General features: G+C 44.2%; 1 protein-coding gene across 8 annotated transcripts in view; it reads left to right on the plus strand.

Annotated features, from left to right (window-relative positions):
- Window positions 1-18,373, plus strand: part of NPAS2 (neuronal PAS domain protein 2) — a 172,074-nt gene that overhangs the window by 97,264 nt on the left and 56,437 nt on the right. For 5 of the 8 annotated variants that reach the window (XM_032255473.1, XM_032255472.1, XM_032255467.1 and 2 more), the window contains exons 3-5: window positions 4,574-4,722; window positions 12,500-12,591; window positions 17,441-17,530. In XM_032255473.1, the coding sequence (XP_032111364.1) occupies window positions 4,574-4,722; window positions 12,500-12,591; window positions 17,441-17,530 (331 nt within the window). Of the gene's footprint in view, window positions 1-4,573; window positions 4,723-12,161; window positions 12,355-12,499; window positions 12,592-17,440; window positions 17,531-18,373 lie in introns of those variants that run through there. The other 3 variants (XM_032255474.1, XM_032255470.1, XM_032255475.1) reach the window with 2 other exon arrangements.

Genomic DNA, 18,373 nt, shown 5'->3' on the forward strand with positions numbered 1-18,373 from the left:
CAGGTGACCATGACAGTGAGAAAGTCCACTCCTCCTGGGAACTGAAGTGAGGGTCACAGTCTTCCCTTGATTTCCTGCAGTATCTTTTTCCAACAGGGAACGCAAACACTGGTCCATAACAGATCATGTCACAATGATTTGGAGGGAACTGTAGGAAGTGGCAGGAGGGTGCACGGCCTCACAGTGTGGGCACTGGAGCCAGCCTGCGCCACCACTTCCCGGCTGTGAAGTTGGTGAGTTACACAGCCTCTCAGTGCCTCGTTCCTTCCCCTCAGAACGGAAACTCAACAGTACCTGCCTTAAAGGGTTGCCATGAAGACTGAAAGAATGAATGGTTGTAAAGCTCTTAACATGGTGCCCGTTACATACATGATAAGTGCCCGGCAAATATTACCTGTGTAACCAGACCTAAACTCCCCAAGATTCCCAATGATGGATGCGTCAGAACAGATAACTTGGGGCTTTTTGAGCCCTGCATTCAAAAATCAATGTTCATGTATATTTAAAACACACACGTACCTTCCCTTCCTCCCTCCCTTGGTGTCTCTCTCTCTCTCTCTAACTCTGTCTCTCTTAAGCTCAATAAGATGACAAGCAACCCATTGGAAAATAGGCAGAAGATTTGAACAAACACTTCACAAAGTAAGATACATAAATGGCCATTAAGCATGTAAAAAGATGTTCCACATCACTAGTCACCAGAAAAATGCAAATGCAAGCCACAATAAGATAACATTTCAATGGCTAAACTTAAAAAAAAAAGGGCCAGGCGCAGTGGCTCATGTCTGTAATCCCAGAATTTTGGGAGGCTCAGGGGGGTGGATCACAAGGTCAGGAGATCAAGACCATCCTGGCCAACATGGTGAAACCCTGTCTCTACCAAAAATTCCAAAAAATTAGCTGGGTGTGATGGTGCACACCTGTAGTCCCAGCTATTCGGGAGGCTGAGGGCAGAAGAATTGACTGAACCCAGGAGGCAGAGATTGCAGTGAGCCAAGATCTCACCACTGCACTACAGCCTGGGTAACAGTGTGAGACTCTGTCTCGAAAAAAAAAAAAAAAAAAAAAAAAGGCTTACAACACCAAGCATTGGCAAACGTTGGCAGGGATTGCAACATCTGGAACTTTCATATATTGCTGGTAGAAAAGCAAAAAGTGTAGCCAGCTTTATATGACAGTGCAGCTGTGTCTTATCAGGTTAAACGTACACATAACAGATGACCCAGCAATTCCATGCCTCTGTATTCACCCAGGAGAAATGAATGCCTCTTTCTACCCAAAGATCTGTACATGAATATTCAGAACAGCATTATTCTTATTACCCCTGAACTGGAAATGAACCGAATGTTGTGACATGTTCATACACAGGAATACTAGTCAGCAGGAAAAGAGAACAGGATGTTAATATGTGCAGCAACATGGAGGCATCTCAAAAATGTCATGCTAAATGAAAGTCAAATGCTGTATACTCTGATTCCAGGACTGTCAAATTCTAGACCAGGTGAAACTACACTAACAGCAGATCAGTGGTTGCCTGTGGCTGATCAATCACAAAGACACAAGAGAAACCTCTTTAGAATGAAGGAACTGTTGTGTATCTTGATTTTGGTGGTAGTTACCCAATTAATACACCAAACTATGCACTTAAAATGGATGAATTTTATTGAATGTTAAAAAAATACCTTAAAACCCCAAAGCCTGGGCAGGCATGGTGGCTCATGCCTGTAATCCCAGCATTTTTGGAGGCTGAGGCTGGTGGATCACCTGAGGTCAGGAGCTTGAGACCAGCCTGGTCAACATGGTAAAGCCCCGTCTCTACTAAAAATACAAAAATGATCCAGGCATGGTGGTGGGCACCTGTAATCCCAGCTACTGGAGAGGCTGAGGCAGGAGAATTGCTTGAACCTGGGAGGCAGAAGTTGCAGTGAACTGAAATCATGGCACTGCCCTCCAGCCTGGGTGACAGAGTGAGACTATCTCAAAAAAAACAAAAAAAACCCTCAAAGCCTGACTGTTGGGGTGTCTTTCAAAACCTGCTGTCCCAGTGCCTGTGTGTGGTGGTCTCAGGGCCTGCTGAGAGGACCTTCTTTTTGGAAAGGTCATTCCAGGCTGGTTTTCTTTCTCTTGCCTGAGAGAAGCAGAACCATCTGACACTGACCAGTTTCCAGTGGGCACCACAGTGCATCCCAGCCGGAGGCGGTTGGAAATGAGCTTGTGTTTCTGTCACTAACGATAGGATCCTTCATCGCAATTGCTGCCAGGCCATGTTGGTCGTCATTACACCCATTGAAGAAGAGAACAGAGCAGTAATGAGCTGGGTGTTATTGGCTCACAAATAATTTATAATGGGCAAACTAGGACAGGAACAGAGCTTTTTTTGGCTAAGGAGGTTGCATGTCACTCTTTAAAATCTAGGCCAAAAAATTATTTATAATGCATAGGCACTCACTCAGAAAGTTAAAGGGTTCCTTTCTTCCCTCCTGTGTGTTTGAACATGGTGCCTTTTAGCCTGGACTAGCAACAAGACTCCTCAACATCTTGCCGCCACGCCTGCAGCTAGTGTGTGATGAGGGAGAGATCAGGTAAAGGGGGCGTCTCGGTGAGGGCCAGGGCCTTTGTACAAATCCCTTAATCCAAAATCCAATAACAGACGGAGGAGGGGAGAGGCAGGAAGAGACCCCTAGGTGAAGGGCAGTGACCACCCACGTTAGCTGAGCTTTAAAGAATAGCCCAGATGTTATCAGGAAACAGCCCAGACTGAGATAGGACGGGTATGAGACGGGTGTGAACATGCGTGTTGGAATAAAGGGAGGTTGTGTGCAGCTAGGCAGAGGCGATCCAGTGGTTGCTGTCCTCATGGAGTCTAGGGAAAGGGTTTTGGAAATGTGTTCTTTTGTGTCCTAGGACTGTCTAGGGAAGCAGGGTCTTTATTGATACTGTTACCTATAGATACTGATACCTGCTCTAAGGGAGGTGAATCAGAATCCAGCAGCATGCTCTGTCCTGACCACACATTGGCCAGGAGCCTCCTCTTAAATGATTTGCTCCCCTGGGAACCATGACCGCCAGCCCCAGGTGCCTGGACAAGCCAGCAGTGTTTTATGGGCCTGGCCTCTGGGGCCCCTGTTCTCTCTCAGAGAGCTGACTTCTGGCATAAGTCTTCAGTAAATTGGGGAGGAGTGAGCCAGCTGTCTCAGCCCTGGATCACCTTCAAATACGTGGATTGTTGATGAAGGACCTGTGGCATGTCATTGAATATGGAGACCCCTCAAGCAGCGCTGCTTCTGGGCTTCTCAGGAGGGCTTTGTGCATCACGTGTTCCTTGTTGGTTGTTAATTACAGCAGCGCTGAGAGCCACAATTCCCTACTCAAGTTCCCGAGGATCTCAGGTCCTCAGAGGTGTTTGGGTGGTGGGGGGGTGGGAGAGGGGTGGGGGAAGGCCCCTCCCTTCAAACCAAGCAACTTTGCTTTGATCTCTCCTATAGGTGTGCAGTGTAGGGTGTTACTTATTGAAAATAAACTATTTTTTGGAGCAGTTTTAGGCTCACAGACGAATTGAGTGAAAGATACAGTGTTCTCATATCCACTGGGCCCTCCCTAGACATACTCAGACCCCCCATTATCACCATCCCCCACAAGAGTGGTGATTAGTTATAGCTGATGAGCTTGATATATTGTTACCACCCAGAGTCCAGAGTTAACATCAGGGCACACTCCTAGGGTTGTACATTCTCCAAGTCTAGACAAAGTGTGATGACACACATCCACCATTATGGTATCATACGGAGTGGCCTCACTGCCCTACAAATCCCCGGTGCTCCAGCTGTTCATCCCTCCCTAACCCCTGGCAACCACCAATCTTTGTGCTGTCTCTGTAGTTTTTCATTTTCCAGGATGTCATATTCTTGCTCTCATACAGTGTTCAGCTTTTTCAGACTGGCTTCTTTAACTTAGTAATATGCATTTAAGTTTCCTCCATGTCATTTTAAAAACGGTTCAGCTGCTCTCAGCAGCTTGACAGCCATGTGCAGTACCCATCATGCATCCACCCTGGCTGTTGTGGGCAGGACGTGTCTTGCCTCCCCCAACAGGGCGATGAGCTCTTTGGAGCAGAGGCCAAGACATATGCCCTGGTGGCATACAAGACACCTGGCCCGCCTGTGGCCCTGGAACCAGGCTGGGTGATCTCGATTGGAGGGGACATGGTTTGAGTCTTAGGAAGGGCTCTCCCAGCACGGCCATCTCAGTCCACAACATGTCTTTTGCTCTCTGAAAGCTACAGCTTCATGAAGTCCGAATGAGCAGCATCGGCCTCAGAGCTAATCTGTGTAAGATCTTGAGTCCGAGTCAGAACTTACTGGTTGTTACTGCTGTCTGTCTTTGTGGCCAAGAGTCTAGCAAAGCATTTTCTATCACCCTTCCCTAGAAATGTCGCCAGTGTGACCTTCCTGAGAGTTTTTTGATAAGATAGATGATCACAATAGAATGTGCTCTAATAGAAAGTGCTTCTGTTTCATAACAAAGCCTTTGTGACGTGGAATTTTCCAGTAACCTGCTCATTTTGTGTTTACAGAGCTTCTCGAAACAAGTCTGAGAAGAAGCGTCGGGACCAGTTCAATGTTCTCATCAAAGAGCTCAGCTCCATGCTCCCTGGCAACACACGGAAAATGGACAAAACCACCGTGTTGGAAAAGGTCATCGGATTTTTGCAGAAACACAATGGTAAAGGTCACCCTTCTCTCTGTTTTTCTTCTGCCCTGCCCTGTCCATGTGGTGATGACTTCACCAGTCTGGGCTTCCTCCCCAGCCGGGCCCAGCCTTACCAGTCGAGGGCTTCCCCTTTCAAAGGCACTCGACCCTCTATCAGCCCATCTCTGGCTAGGTGGGGAGAGGACACACACTTCTCAATTGCATTGTAAGCCAGACGAGAGAATCTAGAACAACCTCACAGGTAGCGCCTAGCCGAAGCAGCATGGCATTCACAGTGAAAAGGTCTTGATCAAAACTCCCTGGAGCAAGTGTCTTTTATTCAATGCCGAACAGACGCAGTGGCCAAGTACTTCCTTCCTGTGGGATCGTACTGTGTGGGCCTTTTCCTTCCTCTCTGCCACTGCCCCAAACTCTTTGGTCTTTTGAGCTACATCATGAAAAAATACACTGAAAAGAATTTATTTTCTTAATGTCACATTCATTGTGTTTTTATTGAGATATAATTTCCATACCATAAAATTCAACATTTTAAAGCATAGACTGCAGTGGCCTTTAGAATATTCACGAGGTGATGTAACCATCACCACTATCTAATTTCATCATGCCAAAAAAGAAACCCTGTATCCATTAGTGATCATTTCTCATTCTTCCTCCTCCCTCCAGGTCCTGGCAAGCACTAATGTATTTTCTGTCTCTGTGAACTCCCCCATTGTAGGCATTTTATACAAATAGAATCATACGATATGTGGCCTTTTGTATCTGGCTTCTTTCACTTAGCATCTGTGTTTTAGCATGTGCGAGTACTTTGTTCCATTTTATGGACCAACAATATTCCATTGTATGGATATGTTAATATTAATAGCATATTTTGATTATCCTTTCATCAGTTGTTGGATATTTGGGTTGTTTGCAATTTTTAGATGTTAAGAATGATGCTGCTGTGAACATTCATATACACATTTTTGAGTTGACACATGTTTTCACTTCTCTTGTTTGTATTTCTAGGAGAGGAATTGCTGCATTAAATGGTAGTGTTTAACTTTTTGAGGAAGTGCCAAACTGTTTTCCAAGGTGGCTTGTACCAAGTTACATTCCAGCAGCAATGTATGAGGGTTCCAGTTGCTCCACATCCTTGCCAATACTTGTTATTTTTTTTTATTATGACTATTATTAATATCATCTCCCTAGTGAGTATGAAGCGATGTCTCATATGACTTCGATTTGCATTTCCCTGATGACTAATGATGTTTTCCTTTTCATGACCTTTTCCTGTACTTATTGGCCATTTGCATATCTTCTTTGGAGAAATGTCCAAATCCATGGCCCATTTTTAAATTATTTATCTTTTTATTCTTGAGTGATAAGAGTCCTCCACACATTCTGGATACTAGACCCTTAACTGGTGTAGAATTTGAAAATATCTTCCCCCATTCTGTGGATTGTCTTTTTACTTTTCAGGTGATATTCTTTGACACACAGAGGTTTTAAGGTTTAATCAGTTAATGTCCAATTTATATTTTTATTTTGATTGCTTGTGCTTGAGGCATTCTATCTAAGAAACCATTGCCTGATCTAAAGTAATGAAGAGTGATATCTTTGTTTTCTTCTAAGAGGTTTATAATTTTAAACTATAGGTCAAGCATAGATACTTGGTCCATTTTATGTTCATTTTTGTAGATGTCGTAAGGTAGGCAGTGAAAATTCATCCTTTTGCATGTAGATTTCCAGTTATCCTGGCACTCCATTTTTTTCTATCTTTGTCATACATTATAAAAGTAACACATACAGAGAATATATAAATTATAACTGTACAGTTGAATTAATTATCACAAAGCAGACACAGCCAGGGAACCAATGACCCAAGTCAAGAAATAGAAGTCCCTTCCTGTCTTCCTCTGCTTTCCCAAAAGAAGGACCCTCTGTGCTGACTTCTAACCCCATAGGTTGGTTTTGCCTGTTGGGAACTTACTCAGATGGAACCATGAATTAGCATATGATGTTTATGTGATTCCTCCCATTCTTCCAGTGCTATTGCTAGCTCCCTTTCATTCGTATATAGTATTCCATCACATGATCACCTGCATGTGCCACTTGAACCCATCCTTGAACTCAGGTCTTTCTCAAATCATTCTCTCTCCCTTTTCCTCTCCTGCAAACCCTTTTACCTGTTAGCGCTGATTACACCTACCCTGCCAGTCACCCAGGATGTTACAAAAAGTCAAAGAATAGTTAAGAGGGCTCAAAACCTATTAGCAAGCAGGAAGAGCAGAATTATTTTTTCTTTAATCATGACACCATACGTAATAAGTCAGAAATGTCAGAATTAGTGAGGAAATAATTACAGGTCTTCCGTGCATGCAGTGATGTGCCTCTTCCACTGAACATTTTCCTAGACAAGACGATTTCATAAAAGAGGACACAGCTGGGACATCAGAAAGTTTTATTACACTTCTTATTCTTTTATTATTTATTTGATTATCATATATACCTATTAACAATATGACAGTAATGATATATCCTCATTTTTTTCCCCACGGCTGCCCAGGAGAGAGTAAAGAACATGTTAATTGCTTTTGTTAAAAGTCAGGGAAATTAGCTGGGCATGGTGGTGCGTGCCTGTAATCCCAGCTACTCAGGAGGCTGAGGCAGGAGAATTGCCTGAACCCAGGAGGCGGAGGTTGCGGTGAGCCGAGATCGCGCCATTGCACTCCAGCCTGGGTAACATGAGTGAAACTCCGTCTCAAAAAAAAAAAAAAGTCAAGGAAGCCCAATCAAGCAGGATTGGAATGAAGTGTTACTGCAGTATTTGATTGTCCTGATAATTTAATCAAAATGGTTATATTTCCTAAATAATGATTTAGCCAAGTGAAATAGCAGGTTGGTTTGATTGCCAAGATATTTTGTACAAATTACTCAAACTAGGTCAGTGCCACTGAGAAGCAGGACAGCTGTTAAATAGGACAGCTGGGATCAAGTTCATCAGCCTGACATTTATGCCGGGCTCTGTCCACTGTGGAATTACAGAATTGTCAAATCTGGGCCCTGGAAAGGATCAGTCAGTAGAAATACAGCCTCCAAACGCCAGGAGAGCCTGCTTCAGCTCGACTTCTTCATAAGACGAAGGCCTACTCTGCACAACCCGCTTAAACACACCCAGGATCGTGCCAGAATCTCACTCCTCTCTGTGATTTCCTATTCAAAAGAAAGCAGAGAATTCATGGTATGTTTTTTGGAGAAATAGAGTTGTTGGACCAAAACTTGGACTAAAGCATAAAGTGAAGCAACCACTTTCCTTTACTTGCAATCCAAATGGACATGGACTCTGCAGGTATCTACAACAGAGAACACTGGCCATTGGCATTGACTCAGGGCTTGCTATGAGCTGGACAGTGTTCTGAAGGTTTTGTGTACAAGAACGCCTCTACATAGAGCTCCTCTTCATGGCAGCACTTTTTTTTGGAGACAGAATCTCACTCTGTCACCCATGTTGGAGTGCAGTGGTAGAATTTCGGCTCACTGCCACCTCCACCTCCCAGGTTCAAGCAATTTTCCTGTCTTAGCTTCCCGAGTAGCTGCGATTACAGGCGTGTGCCACCACACTCTGCTAATTTTTGTATTTTTAGTAGAGACCGGATTTTGCCACTTTGGCCAGACTGGTCTCAAACTCCTGGCCTCAAGTAATCCTCCCGCCTTGGCCTCCCAAAGTGCTGGGATCACAGGCCTCAGCCACCTCACCCAGCCTATGGCAGCACTTTGAGTTAGTTCCATCGCACAGATGAGGTACACAAGGTCAAGTCACTCCCTCATCCAGGTCAGACAGCCAGGAAAATGCAGACTCTAAACAGACAGCAGCCTGTCTCAAGACCCCAAGTTTTTAGCACTATACTCCATGGCTCCTTTACAAGAGGTGATCTTCAGGGCTCTTGTGGATATTTATATCACAGCTGCACTACAGCAGTTCATGAGTGTGTCCATTTAGACTACTGGTTCTCAGCGTTGTCTGTGAATTTGAATCACCTGAAGAGCTTCTGAAAAATACATGTTACCAGGTAACCCCCCAACAGACCAATATGACACAGTCTCTAGGGGTGGGACCGCAATGGTATACCAGCTTGCCAGGAAAGACTGTTCAATTTTCAGGAGTTTTGCAAGCCAGTTGACATGAAGTTGGTAGCTTGAGATCAGCCATGGTAGGAGTGTTTACAGAAAGGGGCAAACACTGCAAATCGGGGCTATTTGTTGTAGAGGGAGGAGAGCCTTTCACCAGCAGATGGCTAGGGAAGGCCCAGGCATCAGCATTTTTAAAGCTCCCCAGGTGATTCCGGTGTGCAGTGAGGGTTAAGAACTATGAATTTCAACATACTTCCTGCCTTAATGCTAAAGAGGGACCACATGATAAGTAAGAAAAGATGATTAGGTCCAAGCAGTTATAATTATTCGGCTCTTTCCCTAATAATCTTTCAGCATTATTTTCTCAGCCTGGGAAATAAACTTTAATCCTGGACTGTACACTTACTCTCTCTGAAGTAATCCAAATCAACATGGGAATCTGATCATGTTTCTTTGTAGCAAAATTTTGTAACAGTAGCTATTATAAGAGAGAAATCCCTAAAGTATGTAAATAGCAGGACAAATTGGACATTCTTTTTTTTTTTTTTTTTTTTTGACACGGAGTTTCACTTTTGTTACCCAGGCTGGAGTGCAATGGCGTGATCTCGGCTCACCGCAACTTCCACCTCCTGGGTTCAGGCAATTCTCCTGCCTCAGCCTCCTGAGTAGCTGGGATTACAGGCACGTGCCACCACGCCCAGCTAATGTTTTGTATTTTTAGTACAGATGGGGTTTCACCATGTTGACCGGAATGGTCTCGATCTCTTGACTTCGTGATCCACCCGCCTCTGCCTCCCAAAGTGCTGGGATTACAGGCGTGAAGCCACTGTGCCTGGCAAATTGGACATTCTTATCCACATCCATCTAAATGTTTTTATTTTATTTATTTATTTATTTATTTATTTTTGATATGAAGCCTCGGTCTTGTTACCCAGGCTGGAGTGCAGTGGCATAATTTCAGCTCACTGCAAACTCTTCCTCCCAGGTTCAAGTGATTCTCCTACCTCAGCCTCCCAAGTAGCTGGGATTACAGGTGCCAGCCACCACACCCAGCTAATTCTGTGTTTTTAGTAGAGACAGGGGTTTCCCAGTGTTGGCCAGGCTGGTCTCAAACTCCTGACCTCAGGCAGTCCACCACCTTGGCTTCCCAAAGTGCTGGGATTACAAGTGTGAGCCACTGTGCCCGGCCCTAAATGTTAGTTCTACAGAGTTAGGCTGGCCTACACATCATCTTCTTCCTGAGTGAGTCTCAAGCTGACTTAATGAAATTTTCTCCTGACATTAAATCCCATTCCTCATTCACACCTCTTCAATGTGTCTGTCTTCATAGATGGAAGATAAGGTGGGTAGAGCTGTAGAACAAGGAGAAATTTCCCTATTCGACAGGGTAATATTTACCCAGGACAGCTGTGGTATTTCTGCTCCATTTTCCAGACTTTTATTTGACCACATACATCCCAAAGAAATACTGCTTATTATTCAGACATACCAGGAGCAATCCAGAGTTGAGCATTCCAGGAAGTGGCTACACGTGATACCAGAGTAGAATTTTGGGGATTGGCTCTTCATCACAATGTTTTCCTACAAAAATGGCTCCCAGGTGGTTTTGTTTCCCTTGAAATTTAGAAACCACTTTGACCATAACACTGAATTTTATTTCCCAGGGGAACATTTTTTTTTCTCTATTTGAGACGTTGTATCTAACGTATTTTTTAAATATTCTATTAACTGAACCTTAACTTCCAAGGAGTCTAATTGAGTTGTTGAAATACAAAGTGAATGAGATGGCTGCTTTCAGTATTATTATGCTAGTGTCAACAAAATACCCAGTCATACAGAATGATCTAAAAATCACTCAGTTAAAAGAAATGGGTCTTTCATTTTTCCTTCACTGTTAAGTTGAATGGATCTCTACCTCAGTGAAATTTCAGCTTCCATAAAGACTACTCTGCTAGACAAACAGTTGATCTACAGTTTGATCCTAGTGGTCAAAAGAGTCTTATAGATGCGTGTGCATATTAGGAAGAAGAGGAAAGGCTTTCATGGTGTTAATACTGTAGCACATCCTCAGTCCCTCTCCTTTCTAAGTGGTCAAACTGTGGCAACCATTTGTTTGAAGAACTGCCAGTTGCAGTCTCTCTTCCTGGCCTCAGCCAGCACCACCGAATGGATTCCGGCCAAGATGTGTGTGTGGCACCTGCCTCTGCTTCCCATGCTGCATATCACCATGTGCCTATGACGCCCGGCACTGGGCTTGTCCCCACAGCCGGGCCCTCCCTCAGGGGCCCTCTCAGTGTCGTTGGCGGACCAGCCACCAGCACAGATTCCTCTCCTGGGTTTCTTCCAGTTTTCAATCACCAAAGGCTCGTAGCAGCTCTTTTGTGCCCCTTGAAAATCACAAAGACAAAAATCCAATTTTGTATAACAGGAGCAGCAACTTGTTCTTTCTGACATCTCGAAGGAAGGAACCTTCCTGGTGGAGCCAAGCACTGCCAGGAACACTGGGTTTTGGAACAAGTGAAGGTTTACAGGGTCACATGCATAACTCAGCTCTTTACATCCTTTGTTCATGAGTAGCTGCTGCATTCACTCAGATTCATTCATTCAATGGCAGAATGCATTCCTCGTGCTCCATGTAAGAGAGATTATCAAAAACACAGGCACAAAGGAGAGAGCCTTGAAATCTTTCTCCTGGCTTAAAGTTGATGGATTATCTGCCTGGACCATTTGCATTCTCCAGGAAGTTGTTAAACAGGTTAGTTTTATTATCTGAGATATGAGTCTTATGATCTTACATTTTTCCTAGCACCAAGAAAATAATACTTAAAGAAATCTCTTTCCACATGAAATGGAGCAAAATGTTGGTTTAAGATGGAGGATAACCTGAAGGAAAAACAAACGTATTTGATATTGCATTTGAGCTACCTGTAATTCAGAAATAATTTAATAATAGAACAAAACATTCTTTAAAAATGCAGAAGAACTAAAATATTTAAACAGCCCCTTATAGGCCAATGACTATTTGAATTTACAAATGCACATAATTAATGTCTTCAGAACAGGGCAGTTACATGAAATGGATAAACTATAGATTAACCCTAAAGAGCTTTGAGAGGAATATATTTTATGTATTTGTATAGCACACTATACTTCAGTAACAGAAGTGCTGAAAAATATGGTTCATTCTGTATAACACAGTGGGTTATTTTCCACAAGCCGAAGATGCTTCTGGAATTTTGAAAATCCCAGGTCTCTGAAGTGTTTTGCTTCACCTGGACCATGAAGAAGCTACTTATGAAAATGTCCCACCATCCCAGTCTTTGTTCCTGTTGTCTTCATAGGTGGCAACTACCTAATTCCAACTGTTGATGATGGAGTTCGTCATGTAGACATTCAGGGGCATGGTACCACCCGCAAGGGCAGGCACCACAACCATAGAGAAGGTGGGGGATGCTCCTCCCTAAAGCCTCATTAAGGGAGGTGAGAACATCAAGAGCCTATGACATCCAAAGCTCCCAGTCCTTGGAAATCAGGGTAACATATTTCCTTATACTGGCTTCTTAAATTAAACTACACAGAAGTTTACACAAAATTACATAGAAGTAACATGTGCTTCATTTGTTAATTCCAATTTCTAGGTGCCATTGAATATAAAGACTTATTTGTGTCTCTTTTTTAGAAGTCTCTGCACAAACGGAAATCTGTGACATTCAGCAAGACTGGAAGCCTTCATTCCTCAGTAATGAAGAATTCACCCAGCTGATGTTGGAGGTGAAATGCACTTTCAAAATAGCTTACACAGTTGCCAATTAAAATGTAGCTACTTGTTGCAGATAAGCCCCTTTGCCCATAGGAAACTACTGTTCTTGATTCTGGGAAGACTTGGCTTTGAAACAGATAGCCACCCTGAGGCTCTCTGCCTGCCATCGCCTATGGGCTAGGTCAGCAAGAATCCCAGAATTGAATGTGGTCCTGTGCTTTCACTGCACTGACCACAGGACGAGCTCCTTCATGGTGCCACAACCAGAGGACACCTAGCTAGGGAGCCAGGAAGGGTGGGTTCAAGGTAGGTAGAGAGAGGACAGAGGGAAGATGAAACAGCTTGCACTGTCATTTGGCTCAGAGAGTCTCCTCTTTAGACTGCTATGATTGTATGTTTTTTCCCTCAGCAGAAACATGTTTTAAAATTTAAAACTGTCTTTTAAAGATATGCTTTGAACTTGAACTCATATGACATCCACATGGCCTACGGATATCAGCCACAGGGACCCCATGGCTCCCCATCCAGCTCACGCCCTTTCTGTGCTGAGTGAGATGCTCATGTTCCTCCCTCTGGCTTGGGAGCCCGTACTCACGTAGAGGGCCATATCTGTGAAAACCTGGCTGATCTGAACAAGTGCCCTTCCTCAACATCATATATTTGTATATGAGCGAAACTCCTCAGTACAGATGAGCATAAGCCTCTACAGAAACAACTGGCAAGGTGCTGTGACTTCTTACCTGGAGAGAAGTTTCAGAGTATATGGATACAGCAGTGGGGCAGAGAAAGCTCCAGGCATGGCATGTTCATGTCCTCAACCAAAAGGAGGCGAACTGGGACAGATGAGCTCAGCAACAGGAAGTTAGGTGCTGGCAGTGACCAGTGGTTCCTGGCAGGGTGTCTGGAGAGTGGCTTCTGGGGCTAAATCTTTCTCTCTCATATCTTATGTGCCTATATAAGACTGATGTAAACTTCAATTTACATAGATTAACTTGCAGAAAACAGAAAGTACTGGAGTAAGAAAATGCCAGAATGAAGATGTCCAAATATTATGAAATGTAAACGCATTAATGAACATTTGCATAAGACGAAAGATACTTAAATCTACATGTGAACTATATTTAAAGAAAATACAGAACTTTCTGCAGAAGCAATGCATTTTTAAGTATGTTAAATTTAAAGCAGCTTGTGAAATGTTGAATTAATGTATCATTATGCTAATTTACATAAATTGATTTATCTTTTAATTCTTATGGAAAAGTAGTTAAAACACATAACCCTATAGCAGCAGCCTTTTTTTAAGAGCCTGTAGCACAGCCCTTTTTCCCAGTGAGTTTCAAAGCTACCAAAAGTACTTAAGGAAATAGGGCTTTTGTAAAGTTAAAATGAATAAATTTCAGGGCTATAAGGCAGGACTGAGATTCAGGAGACTGAAATTTCTAGACAAGGAAGATTTTATATTCGTATAGTCTTTATGCACTTTCCCTTGCTCCTGGGATAGACTCCTAGAAGCTGATGGAAAGGAAATCACGTTAAATGAATGAGTTGGATCTGAAATTAAGCCTGCACAACCAGCAGTCCTTCTGAGTGAATGGCAGCTGTAAGTGGTCTGGGAAGTCCACCAACTAGTACTTTTGACCCTGACTGTGTTAGGTTTCTCTTCCAACCTGTTGCTCTTCAATAGACACAGACCTAGTGCTGAGTGACTGGAGCCTTCCAGCATCTCTTCCTGATGGCCTTTGCCCCAGCGGTGGTTGGGGGAATTGGGGAGTTCCCGGGGTGATGTCATCTTTGTCCAGTGCAACCTCCCCATAGCACGGGTTCCTCTCCAGCTGCACATCCCTCTGCTTTTTTCAGAGCCATTTCAGAGACTATAAAGAATCCAGGTGCCGTGTCTTAGTGGCCAGGATGTTCTCTTTTTGAAATGAGTACAGAGCCCAGGAGAGAACCCATCATATCCGTAGGGAACTGCTGATGGCCTCCAGACATGACTCCCGTCTTCCCTCTTCTCTCAAAAAGGCACAAAACCAGACTCCAGGAGGACTCACATAGCTGTGAAGTTTGAAAAAACAAAACTGACCTGGCTGCAGACCAGCCAAGCTGGTAAAGTGTCAGCTGGCAAAGACCGTGGCTACCAGCATTGGAACAATTGCGCTCAAAAGGAGACAAAGTGCTTGTGGACCAGGGATTAGGGAGCTTGTGGAATTTCTGAATTTTAATCAGAAAAGCAATCTCTTAGCCCAGAGGTTGTCCCAGAGAACACAAGAAATGTTCCATCAGATTCAGGAATTAGTAGAAAGGGGAGGTTTCATTTCCCTCTAGTGTGTGGCAGGTATAAAATTCTGGGCCATTATGGCACTTTAGAAACACCCCAGTCAAAATCACTCTTTCATGGATAGGGTCACAGCGCTTTGCGGTCACTTTCTGTTGAATCACTTTCAGATGCTACTGATGGGACTTCCAAAACCATAGCAAGCTTTCTTAAAGCAGTGACTCAGTGCAGTTCTCATAGAGTTGATGGAAATGCCAATGAGCTGATGAAAGTTATCTTCCGTCTATAAATACCTTCAGCTTTTTAACACCCACTTGCTTTAGATATTCAGAAGGGACATGGGCCCACTGCGCAAGACCATTTGTACTGCTCTTGCTTTTCCCAGCCTTCCAATCTGCTTTTTACCAGAAAAGTCTCGCTGATGTCGTCAACAGTGCCCTTACCCCTTAAAAAAATTCACCTCCTGGAGGGCTGCAAAGATGACTTTAAACATTTTTCAGAAAAATACTTGGAAAAGAAAAATTACTGGGATGTTCTTCTTTCACCATAACTCATAAATCTTACCCAGTGTTTCTCAGCTTTTCACCATGGACATTTTGGACCTGGTAGTTCTTCATCGTGGGGGCTGTCCTGTGTATTACAGGACGTTTTGCAGCACCAGATGCCAGCACCATCCACTTCGGTGGTGACAACCAAAAATGCCTCCAGACGTTACCAAAATTGCCCCCAGCTGAGAACCATTGATGTCATCCAAGAGGATGAGGTCCATTTAAGAAATGTACTTGAATCTGTTTTTTAGTTAAATCCTGCCAGATGTCAGTGTAAAATAATAAATGAGTCTAGTGTTAATTTTCCTAGTGAAAACTCTTTCCCATTTTGGCATGGTATAAAGGTGCCCTTCACACACCGCCAGTGGCCTCTTTCAGGTTCCCACTGCCAAGCACTTTAGCCACACCCTCCTAATGTGAAAGAATGAACACCCTTTTGTCCATGAAGATTCTCAGACATCATGTGACCATCTAGTTGAGTGCATGCAACATGTTTCCAGAGCTTTCTAAGCACATATTTCACTTTTTTTGCAAAGCAGAAAAATTTCCAGATTTTGGGAAGATAGTCTTTCAAAGAAAAAGTCAGTGAATCGACAGTGACAGGTTTCCAGTGAAAGTCTACTTGAGCTACTGTTTCCTTAAAGACTTGCTTTCTGATGAGGTAGGCTTCATTTCTAATCTCCTCCCCATCACTGGCACACCCTAGGCAGCCAGTTCCCACCGTGATCCTATTCTCTGCTGAATTATGTGGTCTTTATTTTAGAAACCAGCTTTCAGATACATCTTATGAAAGCATTACAAGCATCCACACAAAAATAAATCTCAATAAATAATCTAAAACCACCAAAAGTGGTTGGGCACCACTTTGGGACTGTTTGTAAAGAACATTCACATTATTCTACAAGGCTGGGTGGGTGTGGGGGTTGCGTAACTCAACCGGATCCATAAGCATTTCAGAATGTCTGAAAAATTAATCCATTTGAAAGTCTCTACTGAGTGCCTACTGTATTCTAGGCACATTATCCTGGGTCCCAGCACTTTGGGAGGGTGAAGCAGGTGGATCACTTGAGGTCAGAAGTTCGAAACCATACTGGCCAACATGGTGAAACCCTGTCTCTACTAAGAATAAAAAAATTAGCAGGCATGGTGGCATGCACCTGTAATCTCAACTACTCAGGAGGCTGAGGCAGGAGAATTGCTGGAACCTGGGAGGCGGAGGCTGCAGTGAGCTGAGATCACACCACTGCACTCCAGCCTAGGCAACAGTGAGACTCCGTCTCAAAATAAAAAAGAAATAGCTACAGTGTTGGCTTTATGAGAAAGCATTGCCCACCTTCAACCTGTTACATCACAAGCACCCAGAACAGTGTTCCCAGCATAGAGTGGGCACTCAGTAGAGACTTTCAAATGCATGCATTTTTCAGAGATTCTGAAATGCTTCTGGATCCGGTTCAGTTACGCAATCCTCACAACCACCCAGCCCTGTAGAATAACGTGAATGTTCTTTACAAACAGTCCCAAAGTGGGCCTTTCTCTGTGGCAGCGAATGTGAGCAGAGGCCTACCTTGGTCAGCAGGCACGCTTTCTGTTTTTAATGCATCTATTAGGTCTGATATCTTTATCAGGGCAAATGTTTACCATTGAACTCAAAGTGATGGCAGGGGTAGGGAGATGGGAACCATAAACTATGGCTGATGTTTTTTAACGGCAGTGGTGGTATTTCTGAATCAGGCTAATAATGTGCTTATCATTAAACCTACTTAGGGAATTTCCATGGCTAAATGTTATTTTATCATGCCACTAGGTCACATTTTTCACTGAGCCTGTAGTGCTTTTGCAAACGCTTTTCCTGGGCCAGACACATTCTCTGTGAGAAGCTATCCTCCGTGGAAGGCCAAGAAGTGCCGTGAGGTTATTCATGGAAATATTCTGAGGATTATAAAACAAAGCCAGTGTCATCAAATGGTGTCCGCTGCTTCAGTGACATGCTCCTCCATAAAAGTATCGCTAAGGAGCTTTCAAATGTTGCATTTTCCACAGGCATTAGATGGCTTCATTATCGCAGTGACAACAGACGGCAGCATCATCTATGTCTCTGACAGTATCACGCCTCTCCTTGGGCATTTACCGGTGAGTTTCCGCTCCGATGGCCTTTTGGTTTACGGGATCATGTTTTTGTGGAGAATTATTAGATCTCAGATGGGAGGTGGTACAGGTGTCAGGGGACCGCAGGTGAGAAGGGGTGGAGAGTAAAGGACTGCTGAGTTTTGGGGACAAGACCAGGCCAAGGTCAAGGTCCCGGGAGCTTTGCAGGCAAAGGGCAGATGCAGATGTCATCCTGGAACAGGCAAGGCCTGGAGTGGGGGCTGTGGCTACAGATTCTTTTCCTGGGTCAGAAAGGGGGACTGATGAGAGAGTCACAGCACCGTTAGTGGAGCTCAGAGCCATCATGGAGGCTGACAGACATCCAGGGTCACCTGAGAGCTGATCAAGGAAAGGACAACAGATGGCTTGGGTCGAGACATGGTTTGGGGCTCACTTGGGACTTGTCTGAGGTCGCAAGTGGGTAGCAACACCTAGTGGTGTTAAGGTTCGGCAGCAGGGGCAGTTCCTGGGGGTTGAACTGCTCTGGGAGGACCGATGTCTTGGAAGGCCTTGGGAAGTGAAGTAAGGAATGTCTGAGGTGGACTAGGAGATGGTCAGCTTTGCGTTCCAGGAGTGCACAATGTAAGCTCCAAGGTGGCAGACGGGGCTGCAGTATGGTCACAGGCCCTGACAGAGTCCCACCCCACTCTTTCCCTCCTTTCCTTCCTTTCTTCTTCCTTCTTCCCTCTGCCCTTGTTCTTCCTTCTTTATCCTCCCTCTCTCCCTGCCTCCCTCCCTCTTTCCCTCCCTCCCTCCTCTCCTTGCTTCTCTCCTTCCCTCCCTCCCTCCCTCCTTCCCTCCCTCCCTCTCTCCCTGCCTCCCTCCCTC

The sequence above is a fragment of the Sapajus apella genome, unplaced genomic scaffold, assembly GCF_009761245.1.
Source record: "Sapajus apella isolate SASKATOON/1434 unplaced genomic scaffold, GSC_monkey_1.0 scaffold89, whole genome shotgun sequence".
Taxonomy (NCBI): domain Eukaryota; kingdom Metazoa; phylum Chordata; class Mammalia; order Primates; family Cebidae; genus Sapajus; species Sapajus apella.